The following is a 21,813-nucleotide window of genomic DNA, read 5'->3' on the forward strand; positions in this document are numbered from 1 at the left end:
AAAATATCGACGACAGACGACGTTCATCAGCAACCAATTATATATATATTATTTTTTTTGGTTTGGTTCAAATTAGTGCAAATGCTAACTGATTGGTTAATATTCATCAAACAAGAGGCCCAAAAGGGCCTATGCTCTACTGGCATGGCTTTTGTGGTCATATCAATTCAGAGCATGTATGTATGGGTAAAAGGCAACAGACATATAGTTTATGTTTTGTGTTCGGGTTACCTGAAAACGTAGCACGTTCAACATCTGAGCCCAGAAAGTATTGTAAGCAGATTAGTTGCATGAACTATTTTAATATGTGCCAAGTAAAAGTCATCTGACAAAAAAAAAATGCTTTTAAAACTGTACTCATAGTAAAATTTTCTGTAGTTTTAAAAGTTAAAAAAAGTTGGTCAAAAGGTCAAAGTCAGGGGCATCCTAGGACAACATTGATCAATTTGAACAAACATTCACAATCATTTGTGCTGAGATGGATGCACGAACACACAAAAAGATTTTCAAACCTTTCCAGATTTATGTTTACCAAACCTGTGAACCCTGGGTGTGGCCAGTAATGACACCAGGTGCATAACTTAAACATTCACAATCAATTTTGTTAAGATGAATGCGCAAACTACAGAACTTAAAGCTAAAAAATGGCCTTTGGGCTTTCAACAAGAACAAGGCAGAGAAATTCACAAAATCAACTGCAGAAGCAAAAAGAAAATTGTCTCTCAAAATCCTAGCCTTGCAAATTGTCTCCCTTAACTCTAGACTTGAATTAAAATATACATGTAAACTTGGCTAAAAATAGAATTCGCTCATGCAGACCTGGCTAAAAATAGAAAGCATTTCTTTAAAACTTTCATGGCCCATAATCTAGGCATTCATGGGCGGATCTTGCTGGTTTTCGAAAGGAACCAAGCTCTAATGGATATCTAGATACTGTACAAGTTTCATCGAGATATAATCAAAACTGAAGACTGTATCGTGTTCACAACCAATTGTTTACACAATAGCATTTTTTTATACTATCAAGGGCCATAATCTAGGCATGCATGGGCGGATCTGGCTGGTTTTCGAAAGGAACCGAGCTCTAATGGATATCTAGATACTGTACAAGTTTCATCGAGATACAATCAAAACTGAAGACTGTATCGTGTTCACAAGCAATTGTTTACAGACGCACGACCGCACGGACGCACGGATGCACATAATACGTACACATTACCATCGCATAAGCTCTTCTGGCCTTTGGCCAGTAGAGCTAAAAAATAATTCTGACCAAGCAAATTGCTTGCATGTGCAAACTTATCCAAAATATCCTGTGGATAAGTTATCCAGTTTTATCAAATTTGCCCCTGATCCTATTAGCTTAGTTATAGTGAATAAATCATGAAGACTAATATGACTGTCCTGATGGTTGTTGTTTATGTATACATTTATAATTATAACCATACATATGAAAACAAACATGACTTATACCACTTTAATTATATATATATCTACATTCAATAACATTCAACAATAAATGAGCACTATGTATTACATATTCTAAATTCATTCAATAGTTTAATATTCTTTCAAAAATACTTTTGGAGAAGATTTCAGTGTCTAAGAATTCTTTAAACACATTTTTAAAAGCCTATAGCATTTGAGTTGAGATTGAAACATATATAACTTTATGGCCAATGACATTAATCCATTATAGTTTGCCAGTGTTAATTGAAAAACATAGCTTCTACCCAATTGAACCATCTCATTAAGGAGATTTCATACAATATAACACAAGATCAACTAATTCAGTTGAATACATGTATTTAAAAACATGCAGAAATAAAGTTAAGATTTTAATCTGTAAATTCAAATTAGCCTTGTCATTCATTTCCATTCAAAATAATTGTTTCAAAATATATCTCATTACAATTACAAAAATACAATATATTCGCTAACAATGGACATGTAGAGGAGACACACCTCCATTAAATTGTAAAACATCACAGTGAAGAGAAATCCCTTTACACTTGTGTACATATTTCTACCAAAATGCCCTTCAAATACATCGACATGTTCTGTACCTACATGTACACACTGAAGTGATAACAATTCATTAATAAAGTCACATTCACAATCATTTTTTTCATCTTCTATTGCTTCTGTTCTTGACATTAGCAGAGGCGTAGAAATGATCCCCAATCTTTTTCTTCTTCATATCTCTCTCCATCTGTCTCCTCTTCTTGCTGGACAACTTTGGCTCAGCAGTAGCTCCTCTATCATCATTCAATCTACGTTTTCTGTCTCCTCTGCCTGTTCCACCTCTTTGGACCTCTTTTTCCATGTCTATCTTTCTGTTGGTGTTTTCTGCATTCAATTCAACACAAGCAACATTTTCATTCTCTTGCACAGAAAATACTGTCATTCCTTGCTTACTATGCTTTTTGTATTTGTCCATGTCTTTTGTCTTTGCCTGCATATTCTTCAGAAAGTTTGTCTGAGGAAATCTTTTAATCAGAGATGAGGCTTCAGCCTTGAATTTGTTTGCATCAATTTTATTTACTGGTGCATCAACTATTTCAACATCATTTGCAACTGATGTAGATGCAACAATGTCTGAGTTAACTTTTGGAACTTTACCATCTTGTTTTGCCTTAGCAGTACCTTTCTCTTGTTTCGTTTTTGTATTTCTCTTTGTCTGTCCTTGTTTTCCCATCTTTTTAAATTTTCCTTTCATCTCCTTCAGTTTCATTTTCAATACAACTTCATTTTCATCTCTTTCCTTCTCTTTACTGGCTTTCACATTCTTACTCTTCTTTTCTAACTTTGACCCTGTCACTTTCTTGCTCTTTTTGCCCTTGAGTTGACCAACTTTAGATTTAGCCACATCTTTCTTACTTCGTCCAACTTTACTACTCTCATCAACATCTTCATCAACCTCTTCATTATCATCATTATTCTCATCTGAATCAGGATTACCCTCTCCTTGCTCATCTTCATCATCCTCTTCCTCATCCTCATTATCATCATCTGATTCAAGTTCTTCTTCAGATTCATCAGGCTGAGTATCTTTAAATTCAAATCGTCTAACATCATCTCCAGTAAAGTTGGGTTCAACTCTGATTCTTTGGAAATCTTGGATAACCACAGGAACAGTTTTAGTTTTCTTTTTCAAATCAGTTTTCACAGCCTCGTTTTCAGCAGTTGTTTCAGCACTTTTAGTACTCTCAGCCACAGTATTAGCCTTCTCATTGTCAGTCTTTTCCTTGTTTCCCTCTTCTGTGTTTTCTGATCCTGGTGGTCTTACAAAATATGGAATGGTGCCCCTCTGCCAGTCATTCAGAATCATTTTCGCTGCTGTGCTTATATCAGCTTCCCCTCCTTTAAGCAACCTGCCAGACCGTTTAGCAAACTGTGTCAGGAAATCCTCATGGTCTGTCCATTCATAGATGCTGTATGTTCTTTGGATATACTCTTTCTTTGCTCTGTTCAACATTGCTTCAATGTAGTCCTCAGGGGTTCTGATGTTTTCAACCCTTACCACGCCTTTTAGGACACAGTCAGTAGGTGTGGAACCGGTTGGATAAACAACACCTGGACAATCCACAAGGTAGATTCTTTTCATCAGTGTGACATACTGCCATACCTTGGTTTCCCCAGCAAGGGGGGCAACCTTGCAGACCTTCTTAGCTCTCAGTGTGTTAATAACTGAGCTCTTTCCAACATTTGGATAACCAACAAAACCAACGCTGATCTGACGCTTGTCTGAGTGCAGTTTTGAGAACTGTCTCAACAGATTAATCAAAGAACCTTTACCGAATGGGTTCATGATGCTTGCATGGAAAGCCAGAGTTGGGTGTATTGCAGACAGAATAGCCACCCACTTTTGGGTTACCCAAACTGGTACAAGATCGACTTTATTCAGAACAAAGATTATGTGCTTATGTGGCTTTTCCTTTTTCAGAAACTCTTCCACCTGGTAACATCTTGTGCCATTAGGATCCCTAGCATCAAGGACATTGATCAGAATATCTGAAGAATCTATGACTTTATGAAGTTCATTCCAGATTCTCTTCGACTGTCCAGCTTTAAACACAAATTCTAGTGTTTCATCCTTGAAATCTGGTACCCCTCTATCAAGATCCCTATCAGTCTCTGCTTTATAAGTATCACCAGCTTCTTTCGCCTTTTCAACCAGTGCATCCATATCAGCAACTTTCAAATTTGGCCTTTTCCTGGTCTTCTTTTTGCCGAAGGTCGATTCAAACGATTCAGTATCTAACACATGGACTCTCGCTTGTTTACCTTTCTCATTCAGCAGTGATATTGGAAGCTTTGTCTGTCGCATGACAAACTTGTAGGGATCTTTCTTCACCTTTGTCATTTCTTCCTGGAAAGTCTGCAAAGCGTTCTGGGTAATAACTCTAGTATTCCCGAACCATTTTCTGTTTGGCTCGACCCTTGCAACGGTTCCAGTGGGTAACCATGACTGGAAAGGCGCTGGCGTTAATATTTTCCCAACTTTGTCCCGCTTGGCTTTGAAGTTCTTGTACATCTTAATGCGATTTATAGTCGCCTTGTCCCTCATGTTTGTATTTCCATCACTTTTCCTGTCCGGGTTCATACTGTGCCCGGCCTTGTTGACCCTATCCTGGATCTTCTTTTTCTTTATAACTCTTGGTTTCCCCATGATGGCTGTTGTATGTTGGACCTGGTTCTGAAATGATATAATGATACATGTTTAATTGTTATAACTTCAACATATAAAATACAAAATTGGAATTTCCCGGAAACGCCAATCAATGACAAAACTCCCTTACTTGCTTATACTCCGCTATATATTAGTATGTTAAATGAATATATGAGATGAATGGCCATGTTTAGATAAACAGTAAAACTGCAATCGCTCGAGGACACTGGGCCCCGAGCTAAAACCTTGAGTGATCTGATATTTATGCAAAAAGCATGTTTTGAACGACCCAAGTTTTCATTTTTTAAATATCTGCGATGAAATGTCTTTTAAAAGTTTGAAGTCATCAAACTGATGTACCGGTATTGCGTTGTGAAAACCACTAAAATGTTCAAAGGCTGTCTTTTACTAAATGAGAACACATAAAAGAACAAGAGGCCCAAAAGGGCCTATGCTCTACTGGCATGGCTCTTGTGGTCATTTTCAATCCAGAGCATGTACGTTTGAGTAATAGGCAACAAATATATAGTTCACTTTTTGTGTTTAGGTTAGCTGAAAATGCTGCAGGCTCAACATATGTGGACAGAAAGTGTTGTAAGCAGATTAGTTGCATGAACTATTTTATTTAATAATATGTACCAGGTAAAGGTAATCTGAGGGTAAAAGATATTTGCTTTCAGAACTGTACTCATGGTCAAAATTTCATTTCTGTAGCTTTAAAAAAAAAGTTGGTCAAAGTCAAGGACATCCGAGGACAACATTGATGCTCGTTTGCAAAACTGTACACATGGTCAAAATCTCATTGCTGTAGCTTTAAAAATTAAAAAAATAAGTCAAAAGGGGTGGGGCCAGCTTTTGCCCAAGGGGAATAATTTCAAATGTTTTGCTAGACGGTCATCATATGATGCTCCACAACAAATATCAAAGGTATGGGCCTTGTGATTTGAAACAAGAGGATTTTGAAAATATTTCTTAAATAAGTCTCTAGGAAACTTGTGACCCCTGGGGCGGTGCCAGTTTTGACCCAAGGTGCATAATTTGAACAACCATGGTAGTGGACCACTAAATTAAGCCTTGTTCAAAATAGCAAGGATCTGCATAGCTGTTTCAGACAAAAAGGTTTTAACATTTCCCAATTTAAGTATACGAAACCTGTGAACCCAGGGGCATGGCCAGTATTGACCCCAGGGGCATAATTTGAACAAACATTCACAAGCAATTGTGACTTTACTTGCAAACTTGGCTAAAAATAGACTTAGCTAAAAATAGCATTTTTTTATACTTTAAAAAGGCCCATAATCTAGGCATGCATAGGGCGGATCTGGCTGGTTTTCGAAAGGATCCAAGCTCTAATAGATATCTAAATACTGTACAAGTTTCATCGAGATACAATCAAAACTGAAGACTGTATCGTGTTCACAAGCAATTGTTTACACAATTAGCATTTTTTATACTATCAAGGCCCATAATCTAGGCATGCATGGGTGGATCTGGCTGGTTTTTGAAAGGAACCGAGCTCTAATGGATATCTAGATACTGTACACGTTTCATCGAGATACAATCAAAACTGAAGACTGTGTCTTGTTCACAAGCCATTGTTTACAGAAGCACTGATTTTTTTATATTTTCAAGGCCCATAATCCAGACATGCATGGGCGCATCTGGCTGGTTTTCAAAAGGAACCGAGCTCTAATGGATATCAGAGATTCCTATGTTGGATCCTTATGGTCGTGCTTTATTCATATGTTTATTTTCATTTCTCATGATTAAATTGTCATCATTAATTTCTCCCAATTATCTTCTCAAATGCCCTTATCAAGTAATAGCGATCCAGTGATTTTTTTTGGAATTATTTTTACCGCCTGTGCCTAATAAAAATATAAAATCAGGCCAAAATAGCTAATATAATGGTAAATATAAATGTTCTCACTTTTTTTATGCATACATTATGCTATGAAAAAGTTAATATTGTCAAGATTTTGTTTATATTTCAAGAAATTCATTGCTTTTTTATTCATATACTTAATATACATGAATCATATGTGGAAAAAAACATAAAATTTGGGGAAAAATGGACATTTTTTCGCAAGGGGAAACAGCCTTTAGAAGGCAGTAAATTGCACAAAAAAAATCACTGCGGTCATGCGGAAATGAAGATAAATGGCAAAACTGACAATTGTTTGTTTATTTTGGAACATGCTTTCAGGAAAATGTGTGAAATTATTACATCAAGGTAATCATAAGGTTTTGCACACTATTTGTGTATTTGGGACCAAAAATATGGCTCAACTCCATGAGTAATTTAGGTATCGATCCAGCGTCAGTATATTTTATATGGAAATGGAAGCAATAATGGTCAGGTTTATGCTTCGATCTCGACTGACCGCCAGTTCTCAAATGACCGCCTCTTCGGACCACTGTAGTTTAACTGTATACAATAACATACATGCAATATCCCCCAGCGGATGAAAAAATCCACCAAAATGTATATTATCATTTTTTTTAGAGACATTTTACAACAGGCACTAAGAACAAAGTGAAACAACGCGAATGAAACTGAATGTAAAGAAACATCTCCACATTGGAGAAAATGACTTCACATGAATTTCAATGAATAATTATTTTTTTTGATAAATGCAAAAAGGAAACATGACTATCAATTTCTAAAAGTAATGATATATTTATTTGTAATAAATTAATGATCAAAGGCAAATCTAATATTACTATTTGGGAAATGGAAAAAAAAATTAAGGTCCTGCAATGCAGTCTACATTGCAGGACTGGACCAGTTTTTGCAGGTCCCAAAACTTACTGTACATTTTAGTGAAATTATGTTGTTTTGATCAAGTAAACAAAAGATTTCCCCAAAAAGATCATGGCCAGACATGCGGGCTTACAATATCGTGTTATACAGAACTTAATAGTGTAAAAAAAGAGCCGGATGCTTCGATATTTCAATTTAGTGATTTAAAAATAAAACCGAAAGTGATATAGTAAATTAACCATTTTCTTTGAGACCTTTTCGTCCGCGTATCATCGGGTTCATTTCAGATGCTCATGGCAGCAGAATTAATCCAAATATTGTGTGTAATGGCAACTTGGCGAAATTTAGCCGACAGAGATAATTCTTTGTACAGAATGGATTAATATGCTTAGGATTAATATATCAGCTAGTAAATTCATGTCTGAATTGGATGTTGATCTTTTCATGACAATTTGTGTTTTGGAAAGTCTCTTCTGTTGTCAATTATATAACCTTAGTGATATTTTATCTTTTATAGTATGTTGAAATATCGTCAACAAATCATAATTAATACAAATGAGCCGCGTCGCGCGATTTTGGGCCTTCGGACATATAACAATGTTTTAAGGTATTTGAATGCCATCTAATTTCAGAAAGATATTCTGAAATTTTCATGATGATATCACTTAAATTGCGTAAGTTGTGTGTATACATGTGAGATCATGTATTGCGCATTTTGAATACTAAATTTGACGTCATTCAAATGACGTCGTAATGAAAGTGCATTATTCAAATGACGTGCAATTATTGTATCAATATTACAACCATCTTATAATTTAAATTATTTTCTTATCACAGAATCTTTAAGGAACATAAATTAAGATAAAAATAATGAATCATTTTTGTAGTTTTAATACATTTTGCCGTTTTAAACACAGACTATCAATCCAGTCAAAATATGTCGGGACGAAATCCATGGTTGCTATGGAAACATGAGTAAACCAATGGTCATAAATTATCGAGAAAACGATGCACCAATGACAAACCTTAAATAGAAAGAAGTCAGGAAGAAATTGATTTACATAGAAAAAAATCATTATTTTTGGCATTTTTTATTAATGATTATTTCATTTGTAACAATTATGTCCGAAGGCCAAAAATCGCGCGATGCGGCTCATTAATGTAGTTGTATTGTGCCCCAGTATGTGATAACTAGCCCATAAAATATTGTATTTTTGTTCATTTTCAGGGTCAAGACTGATTTTACCCAACTGAGGCCACAGGCAACTACTTAACCCTTCAGCACATAGACAAGAGGCCTGTTTACATCTCCCAGTCAATAGCCAACTTACTGATAAGCAGTCCTTATCTGTATAGGCATTTTAGGGGTATTGGAAAAGTGCAAATTTACACAGCAGTATGACCTTTATATCAATATTACTCCCAATAATTGTGGCTAAATCACTTTTATGTGAATATGTTTTTACAGATAATTAAATTATCCAATAAATGGTGTCAATGATGAAATATTAAATTATTTTATATCATTTGTCAAGGCATTTCCATGATGGACTTGTACCAAAATTTCATTCAATCAATTTTATTCAAAGGATAAAAAATGCTGGGATCGATCTACATTTTATTACCCCTTTCATAAAAAAGACCCATCCAGATAAAAAAGCCAACCATGTTCTAGTGTATAATACACAGAAATACAGCAGGAATATCCTGTGTCATCCAGAAGATTGATTGAGTCCCGTGTGTTTATTTTACTTTATGACCCCCTCATAAAATTGTTTACAAAAAGAAAGCCATGACTGATATTTCCGTTATGAATAATGCAGCCTGATCATCCAGATGCTTGCATATTTGCAGAAGACAATTTGTTTACCTGACCTATTTTATGGCCAGAACCATGCAGGACATGTATCAGCTTCACAGTGAATTTATTCATTGTTTTCTCATCTACATATTATTTCAATTGTTTTAAATAAAATTTAATCTTAAAATAATTATTATCCAAATTTTTTTAAATTCTAAAGTGATCTGACGTTATGTATTTGATGATTAACGCATGAATGAATTTGTGGGATTTTCCATTATCAGCCTCATGGTCTTACATCACAATGGAATATCAAACCTGTGATTGGCAGCATAAATAATGACCTTCTTATTTTATGAGACCAGTCTTCCCGAAATTGTAAAAATTTGGAATTTTTTACCTATCCAAACAAATATTTGCCTGTCCGAACAAATATGTCATAGTATACATAAAGAGTAAAAAAAAATGAATGTCAGCTGTTTTTAATGCCTTCCTGATTTAGTTCACAAAAAATAACAACATATAAACACTACATTCACATGTCGTTAAGTAAAAAATAAACACACTTGGTCTCGCAAATTTTTTTTTTAAACACGGCCGCCATTAAGGTGCTTTCTGCTTTTTCGGTCATCTGGTAATTCCACCAACCGTCGCCATTTTGACTGCAGACGATGTAAATTGAGTGCCGACGATTTTGTTTGTACTTTGTTGCAAACCAAGAACCTATCAAAACTGTTTTAATAAAATGCCTTTACTGATGAATCGTATTTACTTGTTTATCCCCGGGAATCAACATCATGAAAGCATATCGGAAATCTGAAATGGCCGACTTTAGGCGATGTTATGTGACGTCAATATCAGTATGGGATCTACTAACTATCACAAAGGCAAATAATCAGCTGATGTTTTTATAGATATTTCGGTTTCAAATACTTTTTCGCTAATTAGTCGTCTAAAAAAATGTCGGCCATCTGGACCGTCATTTTCGGAAGACCTGCCGGACCCATACAAAAGTTGCCAGACATGTCCGGCGGACCAGCACATTTCGGGAAGACTGTGAGGCGATATTTTCCTTGGAAATTCAATACCCAAAATGCATAGCTTTACTTTTATAAACATCTGGGATAATGTTTAGAAAAAGAAAGATTTAAATTTGAAATATTAAAATCACCCTTTTGAAATGCGGGTGAAGCATCCAGTAGTCGATAGAGGTGGCCAAATGTGTATGCATGCGCAAATGGGCAATGTCGGCCAATTTCATGTACATGCGCTTAAGGGTTAAAGTAAGCCAGGGTCAGATGTTGGGATCTGTATCATACTTCCAAGTCTCTGTGGGTAAAATGACTTTCATAGTCATTTTAACCTCGTCACTTATTGAGGAATATAAAGTATCTATCCATGAACATAGTTGGTCCCATGTAACAGATTAATCATATTTTAGTATTCATAAATATATCAATATCATGTCAAAATGGCCATACTAGTCTTCATGTGCATATAGTCCAAATAATTGTACGTTGACGGATTTTTTTTAGATTTTTGATATGGCAAATCCTTCACGTACAAATTGTTTAGTATCAAAAGTGGGTAGTTGTTCCGATCAGGATTCCGGGTTAAAGCATATAGCGTCTATAAAATATCATAAAAACAAGAAATATTACCTGATAATGTTATTTTATATTAGTTCCGTACACAAAAAATAAATATCCAACTTATAATTATGAGTTTGACGTCTTTTCTTCATTTCATTCTGTCAAAACATAACGATATATACATGAAGGGCACCTGCAAGGCTTCAGGGCACAGTTTTAAATCGCTCGGAACATTTCGGCCATGGCCGAGTTGTTACGATTGTAGAACGAGGTCTATCTCGAAACTTTGTCGGAGGAGGCCGAGTTATTACGATTGTATCGAGTTGTTCCCCTTCGCATAATTGTTGTCTGTGTCAGTCAACTTTCGTTTTATTGGAAAGGTAAACAACTTGTTTTAATGCATTAAATGCTTGTTTAGTGCAAAATAGCATTTCACTTACATGGTAAAATATGAATATAACTCTTTATGATCAATTTCAACCATAAAACACTTCACCGAAAACAATTTCAATATTTTTAAAACACCCCCGTTTTTTGCACATTCCCGTTTAGACGTTAGGGATTGGAAGAATCCCGTATAATACGTCTAATATTTTAGACTACATGTGCATGTATCCGAATGGAATGCACGTCCGAATTATTTACATTACTACACAAATCATATTCTGACAAGTCCATCTATGTATTGAAAATAAAATGAATCGGTTGAAAATTATTACATTGTCTGTTGTCAATAAGATTGATTTAATAAGTATTGCCTTAAAACGTACCAAATTATTGTTTGTTCGTTACGTCAACACGTGAGCAGGAAGGTAAATGCAGCAGACAACAGTTTTGTAGGAAATTTAGCAGACAAATTTATTGTTTATCCAACATGTCACAATTTAAAGTACTTAGCTCTCCGTCATAATATTTATCATTGTGTTAATAATAAAGCAGATTTAATATTAACATATGCACGGTCAGAAATACTCTTGTATCTTCTCTGACAATATTGAAAAGAGGCATAAAACGCTTTGGTTGAGGTTTATCACATTCAAAGCTATTTTATTATGCCCATAAAATCCAGCATTACACAGAGTGCTTATTAACGGAACTAATAATACGACACTTAATTACTTGTACGTAAAGTTGCTCACGGTGTTAACAATGTAATACAATATATGGTAAGATGAAGATAAAGGAACTCGAGGAGGATACAGTGGTGGCAGCTAAGATAAAGGTAAGGAAAGAGGGGAGAGCTAGTATAAGATAAGACGGGGTTGGGGTATAGTGAGATGGAAACAAAGGGCTTGGTGATATAGGTGATAAAGGGAAATATGTAAAAGCAAAGCTATTCATATTTTAGGAATATATTAAGAAGGACTGTACATAGTTTAAGCACCAGTCCACTTATATTACTAATATATATTTTATAAATATAAATCGTTACTACATTAAAATTGCATACTGCAGCGCGTTTGGTCATTTTAAGGTGCCAAAATGTCCATGAATATTTTTTGAATAATGATGAGTGTTTGATATCTGTTTTGGAAACATTATATGTCACAATATGTTTTCAACTCGCCGATATGGTTTTGTAATGTATTTCGATTATTTTTTAAAGAACGGGCACTTAATTATCAGTGTTTCCACTGTTTTTGATCCACATCTTTTTCAAAGGGGAGTGTTTCTTTTCCAGACTCGGGAACCTAATAAGTTATTGTTCAACGTTAGACCATTTTAGTACGAGCATTCAAAAAAAACGGCAAAAAAACGTGTTTAGTTCCTCAGGCACCGCCGCACTAGCTTTTTATATCCGGCTACATTGGTTTTCAACGTAAAAATGGTGCATGCTCTGTTTTTAGTCAAACCCTTTTTAAAATGGAAGTGGTATGCAGTTGATGCTAACTAAAATTCATTAATTACACAAACGTGTCAAATTTGAACTTTGTATCATGGAGTAGGATTTGTTATTGTCCCAGGTTGTATATACTCTCTTAAATGCTTTGAATATCTTAAGATGATGTTGATTTATGCCTGACAATATATTTCTCAATTCTCATGATGAAATTGTTCAACTGCTAAAGTATCTTGAGCAGTTTCTTCAAGAAAATTCGCATGTGCGCTTTAGATAGATTCTCACAATGCTCGTTATCTTTTGTATATTTTAACGAATTCACGTTTATGGATGAGGTCACTCAACCTCCTGTAGTTCTAACGCCTAAATTGAGCTCTAGCATAATGATCTTATTATTACATGTAGGTATTATACACATAAAAAGGGCTTAAAAAGGCCAACAATCGAAAAGATTTCTAGTTCGGTAATCTTAAAACATTTTAAATAAGTTAATTATATTTCCTTACTCGAGTCATTTTCCTATGTTAATCATTTCACTGGTTATATGATATAAAAAAATTAAAATCATCTAAAACGCTCTATTCTCCTTGATAAGGTAGTATAAAAACTTTTTTTGTAAAAAGGCATGCACTTTTCTTTAAATTGACAATGAAATTTTTCGACTTAAGATAAGAAATTACTTAATATGTTTTATGAATACCGGCCCAGCTCTATCAAAGGCTCTTGGCCAGATGGGTGAGATAATAGGGAGGTCGCCGATCTCCTGTTTCAACGATGGTTCTACATTCAAAAAGTGTGGTCTACAAGTTGGACTTCAAGTAGGATAAACTTCTTCGATCGAAACAGTTGTTATGGTGATTCACAAATCTTGATCTCTGACAGTTGACATTTACCCGTTGATATTGACTAATATGCATTCCAATGTGTTTCAAACATTTCGTTTTGCTAGATAATTCTTACGATGTTACTTTAATGCGATAACTCAAACCTTTCTATGCTAACTAGTGTCATCGATCAATATTATACAGAACGTAATAAAACGACGCGGTGGTACTAAATCCAAAAATGTTGCCTGCTCCTAGACTGTAACCGCACGAAAAATATTTCTTTGGGTTAAAAAAAATCCATAACCGGAAGTGCCATCACATCAAAACTCCGGCGACTCTGACACGTTGGAAGTTGACAGTTTTCTATCAAATACAGATAATTTAACGTTTTATTTGTTGCAAGACTGATGCAGCAATGCTGACAAAGTTTGAAACTAAGTCAGCCCGAGTTAAAGGTAAGTGATGAACCCTTGAATGTGCTCAATTCACTGTTTGTTTTGGACTCTTAGTTGCTGTCAAATTTAGTCTTGTTAAGTTTTCAGTTAAGAAGAAATTTCCAGGTGATGAGTGCGACTGATCGAAAAACATTAACACCTTATTGTGTCTGTGTCGCCTTGCAAATCATCCTTGAGTGCATAAAAAGAAGTTTAATAAAACGTTGTCTAACTCTAAGAGCAAGGCAGCATCTAGTCCAAATTTAATAATTGTACGTTGACTGATTTTTTTTTAGATTTTTGATATGGCAAATCCTTCACGTACAAATTGTTTAGTATCAAAAGTGGGTAGTTGTTCCAATCAGGATTCCGGGTTAAAGCATATAGCGTCTATAAAATATCATAAAAAAAAGAAAAATTACCAGATAATGTTATTTTATAATAGTTCCGTACACAACAATTAAATATCCAACTTATAATAATGAGTTTGACGGCTTTTCCTCATTTCATTCTGTCAAAACATAACGATATATACATGAAGGGCACCTGCAAGGCTTTAGGGCACAGTTTTAAATCGCTCGGAACATTTCGGCCATGGCCGAGTTGTTACGATTGTATAACGAGGTCTATCTCGAAGCTTTGTCGGAGGAGGCCGAGTTATTACGATTGTATCGAGTTGTTCCCCTTCGCATAATTGTTGTCTGTGTCAGTCAACTTTCGTTTTATTGGAAAGGTAAACAACTTGTTTTAATGCATTAAATGCTTGTTTAGTGCAAAATAACATTTCACTTACATGGTAAAATATGAATATAATTCTTTATGATCAATTTCAACCATAATATACTTCACTTAAAACAATTTCAATATTTCTAAAACACCCCTGATTGGAAGAATCCCTTATAACACGTCTATTATTTTAGACTAGGCAGCATCAATTCAATATGATTCAGGTCATTGCTATATAGCATAGAGCATTCTGATTCAAGATCTGGGTGGGATCGTGTGACCCTGTCTGCTTATGTCACTTGTCTCTTGTGTCATAAAATTGATGACTTTACAGTGGGTATCTATACGGCTGCCCTACAAATTGATTATGACCAAATTTGCAGGGATGAAATAACAGGTTGTTTTTTGGGTGTTTTTTTTTTTTAAGGTGTTGCTGAAGTTTTTGAATCTTAACATTGTTGAGATTGATAACTTACATTTATTGATATTGTATTTTGTTGGCTTTAAAACTCCATAGTTATCAGGTAATTGTAGAACACTGTGAAATGAAACATAAAACAAAATTATCAGTATAAGAAAGTCTGAAAATAAACAAAATATTATTAACTTACATCTTAACATCAATCTATGAAAACAATAATCACATTATTTCAAACTTATTAACATAGGTAGTTCCAATTAAATTTAAATTGTTTTTTGCCAAACACAAAGTCTGTATAATGTATCTGAATAGCCTTAGAATAAATATGAAACTTTTCATGCACAGCCCGAAGGGTACAAGGTTTGCTTGGGATCTGAAGGCGCGCTAACTTCAAAGATATCTGACGTTACAGCCAACAAGATACAAAAAAAGAGGTCAGATAAATCTGACTCTAAACCAGGGTTGGAAAAAACCTGGGATGGCAGGTATAACTGGGAAAACCCGGATATTATGGTAGGTAATACTGATATTTATTATTTTAATTTTCAGGGTTGTCTTTCCACCCAAAGCGACCATGGGTGTTAACCAGCTTGTTCAACGGTGTCATTCAGCTCTGGGACTATCGCATGTGTACACTAATCGACAAGTTTGATGAACATGATGGTAAGTTTGATTTCAGCTTTTGATAGCTATCTCTGAATAAAACCCCATATTATATGATCTTTACAGACGAAGTATCAAACCTGTACATGTTCATAAGTAAACAGGTAAAGATTTACTATTGAAGTCTGCGTGATTTGTTTGTTTCAGGACCAGTCAGAGGGATTTGCTTCCATTCTCAGCAGCCGTTGTTTGTATCTGGAGGTGATGACTACAAGATTAAGGTACTATTAGTTAAATAGTTGAAAAAGAGCTTATTTTCAGTACATTGCTCTATTCATTGTTGTACACACTGAATGCAGCAGAAAGTTGTCCAGTTAGCACAGTAAGTGCACTTACTTTTCACTAAAGCAACCCGGATTTGATTTCGGCCCAGGGCACATGTGAGTTTGTTTTGTGGTCACCAAGCTAGACAAGTATGTTTTCTCTGGGTTCTCCAGTCGACCCAATATCACAAGAACACACTCTCGCTCAACATTGTGTTTCTATATTGACTTGAGCCTGTGTATATATAAAAAAAATTCGTTGTAAAATAAATCAAATTTAAAGAAATGAAGTTAAAGGAATATATATATTTTTTGTAACAAATAGTATTTTTGATATGTGTTTAATATCTTGTAGATTTTACAAATGACAACATGTAATAAAGATTAACTGAATTGACTGATTGGTCAGTCATGTTTTCAACAATGGTTTGAATGTTTGGCATCTACATTCAGAACAATGCAATATGTCTTTGAAATTTTTGGTTATTGTGTACCAATACTATATTATAAATGTAAATCTATACATTTATTTGTCCCCCCAGGTGTGGAACTACAAACAGCGGCGATGTCTGTTCACCCTGCTAGGGCATCAAGATTACATCCGAACAACCACTTTTCATCATGTAGGTCAAGATTTTACATTGCAAGTAAAGTAAGGTGCAGATTGAAAGTCGTTATTTTGTGACCTACCATTGACCATTGGAAGTCTGTTGTCTTGTTTATTTTGTCAGATGCACATTTTTACAAGTTGTGATCTTGTTCTGAATAGCTACATGTTTGGAATTTATTTTTCCCTTTTCCATGAATTAACATGAAACACCCCATTGTAGTTCTAAAATTATAAATTAAACCTGAATGTTAACTTTCATATTAAAGTATTACTGTTTTATGTGACTATTACTTGTTGAGATAAATATTGATTTTGATGCTTTAAAGCTGCACTCTCACAGATTTACAGTTTTTACAACTTTTTTATTTTTTGTCTTGGAAAGAGCAAATTTTTGCGTAACTGTCTGTAAACCAATGATATAAGGTTGCTGACAAAAAATCCGATCATAGATTTTCATATTTCCGTTCGAAAATTAATGTTTTATGGCCAACGGTTTAGAAAAATTCATAAAACATGAATTTTGAACTAAAATATAAAAATCTGCGATCTTTTTTTTGCCAGCAGTCTTATATAACCGGTTTCCATGGATTTTCGCAAAAATTGGCTCGTTCCAAGACAACAAAAAAAAAGTTGTCAAAACATTCAATCTTTGAGAGTGCAGATAAAAAATAGTTTCTGTCACATGTTGTTGTTGTTTTTCTAGAAATGTATGCCCCTTGTACTAATAATTTAATTAATTTATAGGAGTATCCATGGATCTTGAGTGCCTCTGATGACCAGACCATTCGAATCTGGAACTGGCAGTCGCGTAATTGCATCTGGTATGATTTTGATTTTTGAAAACTAAAAAGTGGACACATTTTGACTTTTGAAGAAGAAAACAAGTTTTGAATCTTGAACAAAATCACGCTCAAACCATTTGACATTTTGAATTTTTGAAGGCATAAGATGCACACATTTTGAAAGACACATTTGTTTGTTTTAAAGCCACAAAAACACACACTCTTTGACATTGGAAACAATAAGCACACACACATTCTGAGTGCTGCATGAAAAAAACACACATATATTGACTTTAAAAGTTTTGAATGAAAAAAACACACATTTGAACCAGAACAAAAAAACAACACATTCTCACTTTTAAAGGGAAAAGCACAACTATGTTGTGTACCTAATGTCATAGCATTTTAAACATTTTGTCATGAAAAGCAAAATGCCTCTTCTTTATTAAAAATTAACAAGAACACAATGACTTCAAACATCATCAATAGTGAAATTATATGTATATTTTGTACCTTAGATCTATTTAAAGAAAATTGATTTTAGAGTATAAGTTTGCCAACATGTTCTAAAAATTGCCGACTTTGCATTATCTTGACTTCAGAGTTTCACCTGCTAGTTTAATAGCCTTATTTGTTTGTAAATCATGTTTTTTCGTTAAATGCAAACAAAACTCTTAATAGTGAAAACTTTATTTAAAGCATTGAACCGTGATTGCCCAAAGGGAGAGAACTCCAATGTAAACTCATGAAACAAAATCAAGGGACTAAAACACCCACATATTTTGTTTTTGGCTATATGATTGTGTTACATAAAGGTCTTGTGTGTTTCAGTGTGTTAGCCGGCCACAGCCACTTTGTAATGTGTGCTCAGTTTCACCTGTCCGAGGATCTGATTGTTTCCGCCTCCCTCGATCAGACGGTACGAGTTTGGGACATCTCGGGACTTCGCAAGAAAAATGTCTCCCCAGGTGGGTATTTGGAAAATGGTAAATTTGGGGTTAAACATAACCTTCCAACTTTGAACATCTCTTGTTGCAGTTGCTTTACTGTTTAGGTTATTTATAGCTCTGTTTCAATAGTTCTTGTAATGTCACCATTTCTTGCTCTCTTTTAAGAAACTGATACCACACTAACTTCAGGGGTTTTAAATCAGGATTTAGAGTTTAAAACTTCAGACAATTGTACATATTGTTTTTTGTTGGACATTTACATCAGAAACAGTAACTTAAAATGAGAAATGACTCCAGAAACAATTTCAAATTGGTCTAAGCCCCTTTACCCTGCTTTGGGCATGAATCCCTTATACTCAAACAGCCCGCTGGCTATTTTTAAGGATTAACAATTATCAGCTGTAAGAATCTTTCATAAAAGTAGAAATGATTTTTATTGAGTTGAACTTTCTAGCTGATTGCTTTTTTTCTGTTATAAGAGAGTGTAGCTCTCTCTGAATACATGGAGAAAGACATCGGTCCGATTGTTCAGATTGTTGTTAACTTTTAAAGGTGAACTGTTAGATCATGATCTCATATATTTGAATAATACAAGCACAGGTGAAATAGCTGTCTCAAAAGATGTTAGAAATACTGCAGATCACAACCGTGTCCATGGAACATCCAGAGCGGAAATACTTTAAAAGTTAATAACAATAATGATCCCAACATTGTTAACTTAAAGTACTGAACAATCAGCCCATTGTTTATCATATAGCTGCAAAATTCAGAAATTTGAATGCATTCAGGCCTCAAATGGGAAATTTTAACTTGTTAATGCAACAGTTGAATAATTTAAAAAATAAAATGGATGACAAATGAAAAAGTAACATCAATACAACCCTTGACACGCTGGTTGTAATATTTACAACTGGTACAATTTATTTTCAACTTTTTGAGTGGAGATTGAGCTTGATTTGGTGAAGCAAATATTTGAATTTGGGGGAAATAAACTTATTTCCAATTGGGAAGTAGCTGATTTTTGGCCTGTGCTTATAAAGGTGAAAAAGCTGTGTATTAATACAACAACTTAAACTTTTTCTTTGTTAAGTATATCACTGGTCATATGACATAATAACTTAATAATATGATTGATATCTAAAATACATCATTTTCATTAATTTTATGTAATATTTATACTTCTACTATAGAAACATACAAAAACTATGTGGAATTGACTTACATGTAGGTTCAGAGATGACTTACAATGTCTTATGAATGTACGGTATCTCTTCTGGGTGCCTTGTGGCTGTCTACAATATACTATAATCAAATTTCAAGATGCATGTACATGTAACTCCAATATTCTTATCTATCCGTCTTGACACACTTGTAATGTAATTATTATATAAGTTATTTTTAGCTTGTCTGTCTTTCAAAGAAATTGTTGGGCTATTGTGATGGCCTTGGTCTTGACAGTGTCATGCAAAAACTTATACCTTGGTCATTATTCAAAAGCCGTTTAAGATATTCAGCTGAAACTTGGTACACATGTTGCAAAAGATAGTACGCACATGTGCAGTAAAGCTCATGCTCCGGCCATTATAACTTTCAAGCTATGAACTCTTTTGTAATGAAATAGATTAGTATTTGTTCGCTAGCTGGTGCATTTTTTATTATATCCAGGAACATTTACATAGTTCTCTGTCTAGTTTGAAAATAATCTTTTAAACACATGCATGTCCTTCAAGCCTATACCATTTGAGTGACTTGATTAGGAAAAATTATGGAAAACATTTTGTCTAAGCTGTTAACCTTGTGTGGCGAAAAGAAATTTATTGGTGCTGTCCACTTTCAGAACAACAGCAACAGAGTGAGTAATAAAGTCCCCGTGTATACGCATGATACAGTTTGGTCTGTGATGGATGTTGCCAGATATTAATATAGAGCTGTACATCCATGTATATGTATGGTTCTTAGTAAATTTGTTAACCTGTAAAGAAGGAAAAGTTCTTGGTTATGGGTTGGGTTAGGAGCTAGTTTTGGAAGTGGTTTTTAACATTACAGTTACGACTTTTTTTCCAAACCAGTATTGGATATATATATATACTGAATGATTGTGCAATAGTGTTACTTTTTAAAAAAATGCCATGCCCTTTGTTATCCTAGAAGAAACACTGAATTATAACCCACAAGTCCAAATTTATAAACATATCAGAAAACAAAGATTAGCCCGTGGCCGCCCCGGGCTTGTGCGAATTGTGATGAATGATGAATGATAAGAACTTCTTTACTAGACAGGTTTTGATTTATATTCTGTTGGTAGTCAAACTTGAGAGTTACAGTATTAAATGAAGTCTTGATTCTTTGCAAGTGCATTTATTATATGTCTTCTCCATTTTCACTCACATCTTCTTGAGCCTACTGTTCAGTTTGCATCCAATCTAAGGCCAATTAATAAATAGTTTGTTTGTGTTTCACTACCAACATTTATAGGCGTCATAGCCCAGGGGTAGGTTTGTTTATTTTTTATCAGCCACCAAAAGGGGAAGGGGATACAGTAATGGTGGGTGTGTGCATCTGGGCAATCTAGTTCGGAGCACAACTTGATAAGTCTTTGTGGTACTGACTTCAAACTTCATATACAGATAGATCTCATTGATGAGAAGTGCAGAGCACAGGAACCATAACTCTGGCTGCAGTTTAATTTAGATATTGCCCTTTGTTAATGTTCATTGTTATTCTTTAATATCGTCATGCAAAGTTGATACAGCTCTTTGTTCAGCGGGGGATATGGCAGTCTGTGGCGGCTATTTCAGTTCTTAACCCCTTAATTTTTTTTATGGCTATATATACAAATCTTATAGCAGTATTTTTGTAAGTCAGTCAGGAAACACCAAACAAACTGTTTAATAATTGTGGCCTACATGTATCTATGAAACGTAATGTGTTATTCATTTGCTTTGATAGGCGCTTCTTTTTAAGTTGAGATGTATACATGTACAATTAAGTATTTGCTAGATCTGTAGACAACACTGCTGCATACATATGATAATATAAGCACTTTCACTTTCACATTGTAAATATCCTGAAAACATTCTTGGATTTAGCAACAGAAAAATATTGCTTCCATACATTTATTATCAAAGACCAATCGTCTCATGACTCGGTGTATTCCTCACCAAAAATACAAAAAATAGTAAACTATTATCAAACTTGGAACCATTCTTGTCAACATTTTGATGTCATGAGTACATACATGTGTATTAAATACAAAAAAATATTGTGATTATTTTTCTATTGAAGTAAATTTTCCTGGCATGATAGATTAGATCTGAATAATCACTTTCTTTAGAAAAAAAAAACGTGTGTGTTCTTTTTAAAAGAATGGATAACCAATTATGTAATGCATGTGATACGTTTTTCTGTTGCATCAAAAATCGGTTTTATGTATTAAAATTATAACAAATGGAAAAGGAGTTAAGCTGC

General features: G+C 34.4%; 2 protein-coding genes across 3 annotated transcripts in view; one reads left to right on the plus strand and one right to left on the minus strand.

Annotated features, from left to right (window-relative positions):
• Positions 1 to 1,396: 1,396 nt before the first annotated feature.
• On the minus strand, positions 1,397 to 11,652 carry LOC128235337 (uncharacterized). The gene is made up of 2 exons (XM_052950152.1): positions 11,600 to 11,652; positions 1,397 to 4,699 (listed from the first exon to the last, which is right to left on the minus strand). The coding sequence occupies exon 2, from the start codon at positions 4,670 to 4,672 to the stop codon at positions 2,129 to 2,131; it is 2,544 nt and encodes an 847-aa protein (XP_052806112.1). The 5' UTR covers positions 4,673 to 4,699; positions 11,600 to 11,652; the 3' UTR covers positions 1,397 to 2,128.
• Positions 11,653 to 13,788: 2,136 nt separating this feature from the next.
• Positions 13,789 to 21,813, plus strand: part of LOC128234694 (coatomer subunit alpha-like) — a 29,482-nt gene continuing 21,457 nt past the window's right edge. Inside the window, exons 1-7 of one of the 2 annotated variants that reach the window (XM_052949108.1) lie at positions 13,789 to 13,951; positions 15,627 to 15,740; positions 15,888 to 15,961; positions 16,546 to 16,626; positions 17,358 to 17,434; positions 18,227 to 18,363; positions 20,183 to 20,197. In XM_052949108.1, the coding sequence (XP_052805068.1) occupies positions 13,912 to 13,951; positions 15,627 to 15,740; positions 15,888 to 15,961; positions 16,546 to 16,626; positions 17,358 to 17,434; positions 18,227 to 18,363; positions 20,183 to 20,197 (538 nt within the window). In that variant the 5' untranslated portion in view covers positions 13,789 to 13,911. The remainder of the gene's footprint in view (positions 13,952 to 15,626; positions 15,741 to 15,887; positions 15,962 to 16,545; positions 16,627 to 17,357; positions 17,435 to 18,226; positions 18,364 to 20,182; positions 20,198 to 21,813) is intronic. The other variant, XM_052949109.1, reaches the window with a different exon arrangement.

Source organism: Mya arenaria, chromosome 5, assembly GCF_026914265.1.
Source record: "Mya arenaria isolate MELC-2E11 chromosome 5, ASM2691426v1".
NCBI classification, from domain to species: domain Eukaryota; kingdom Metazoa; phylum Mollusca; class Bivalvia; order Myida; family Myidae; genus Mya; species Mya arenaria.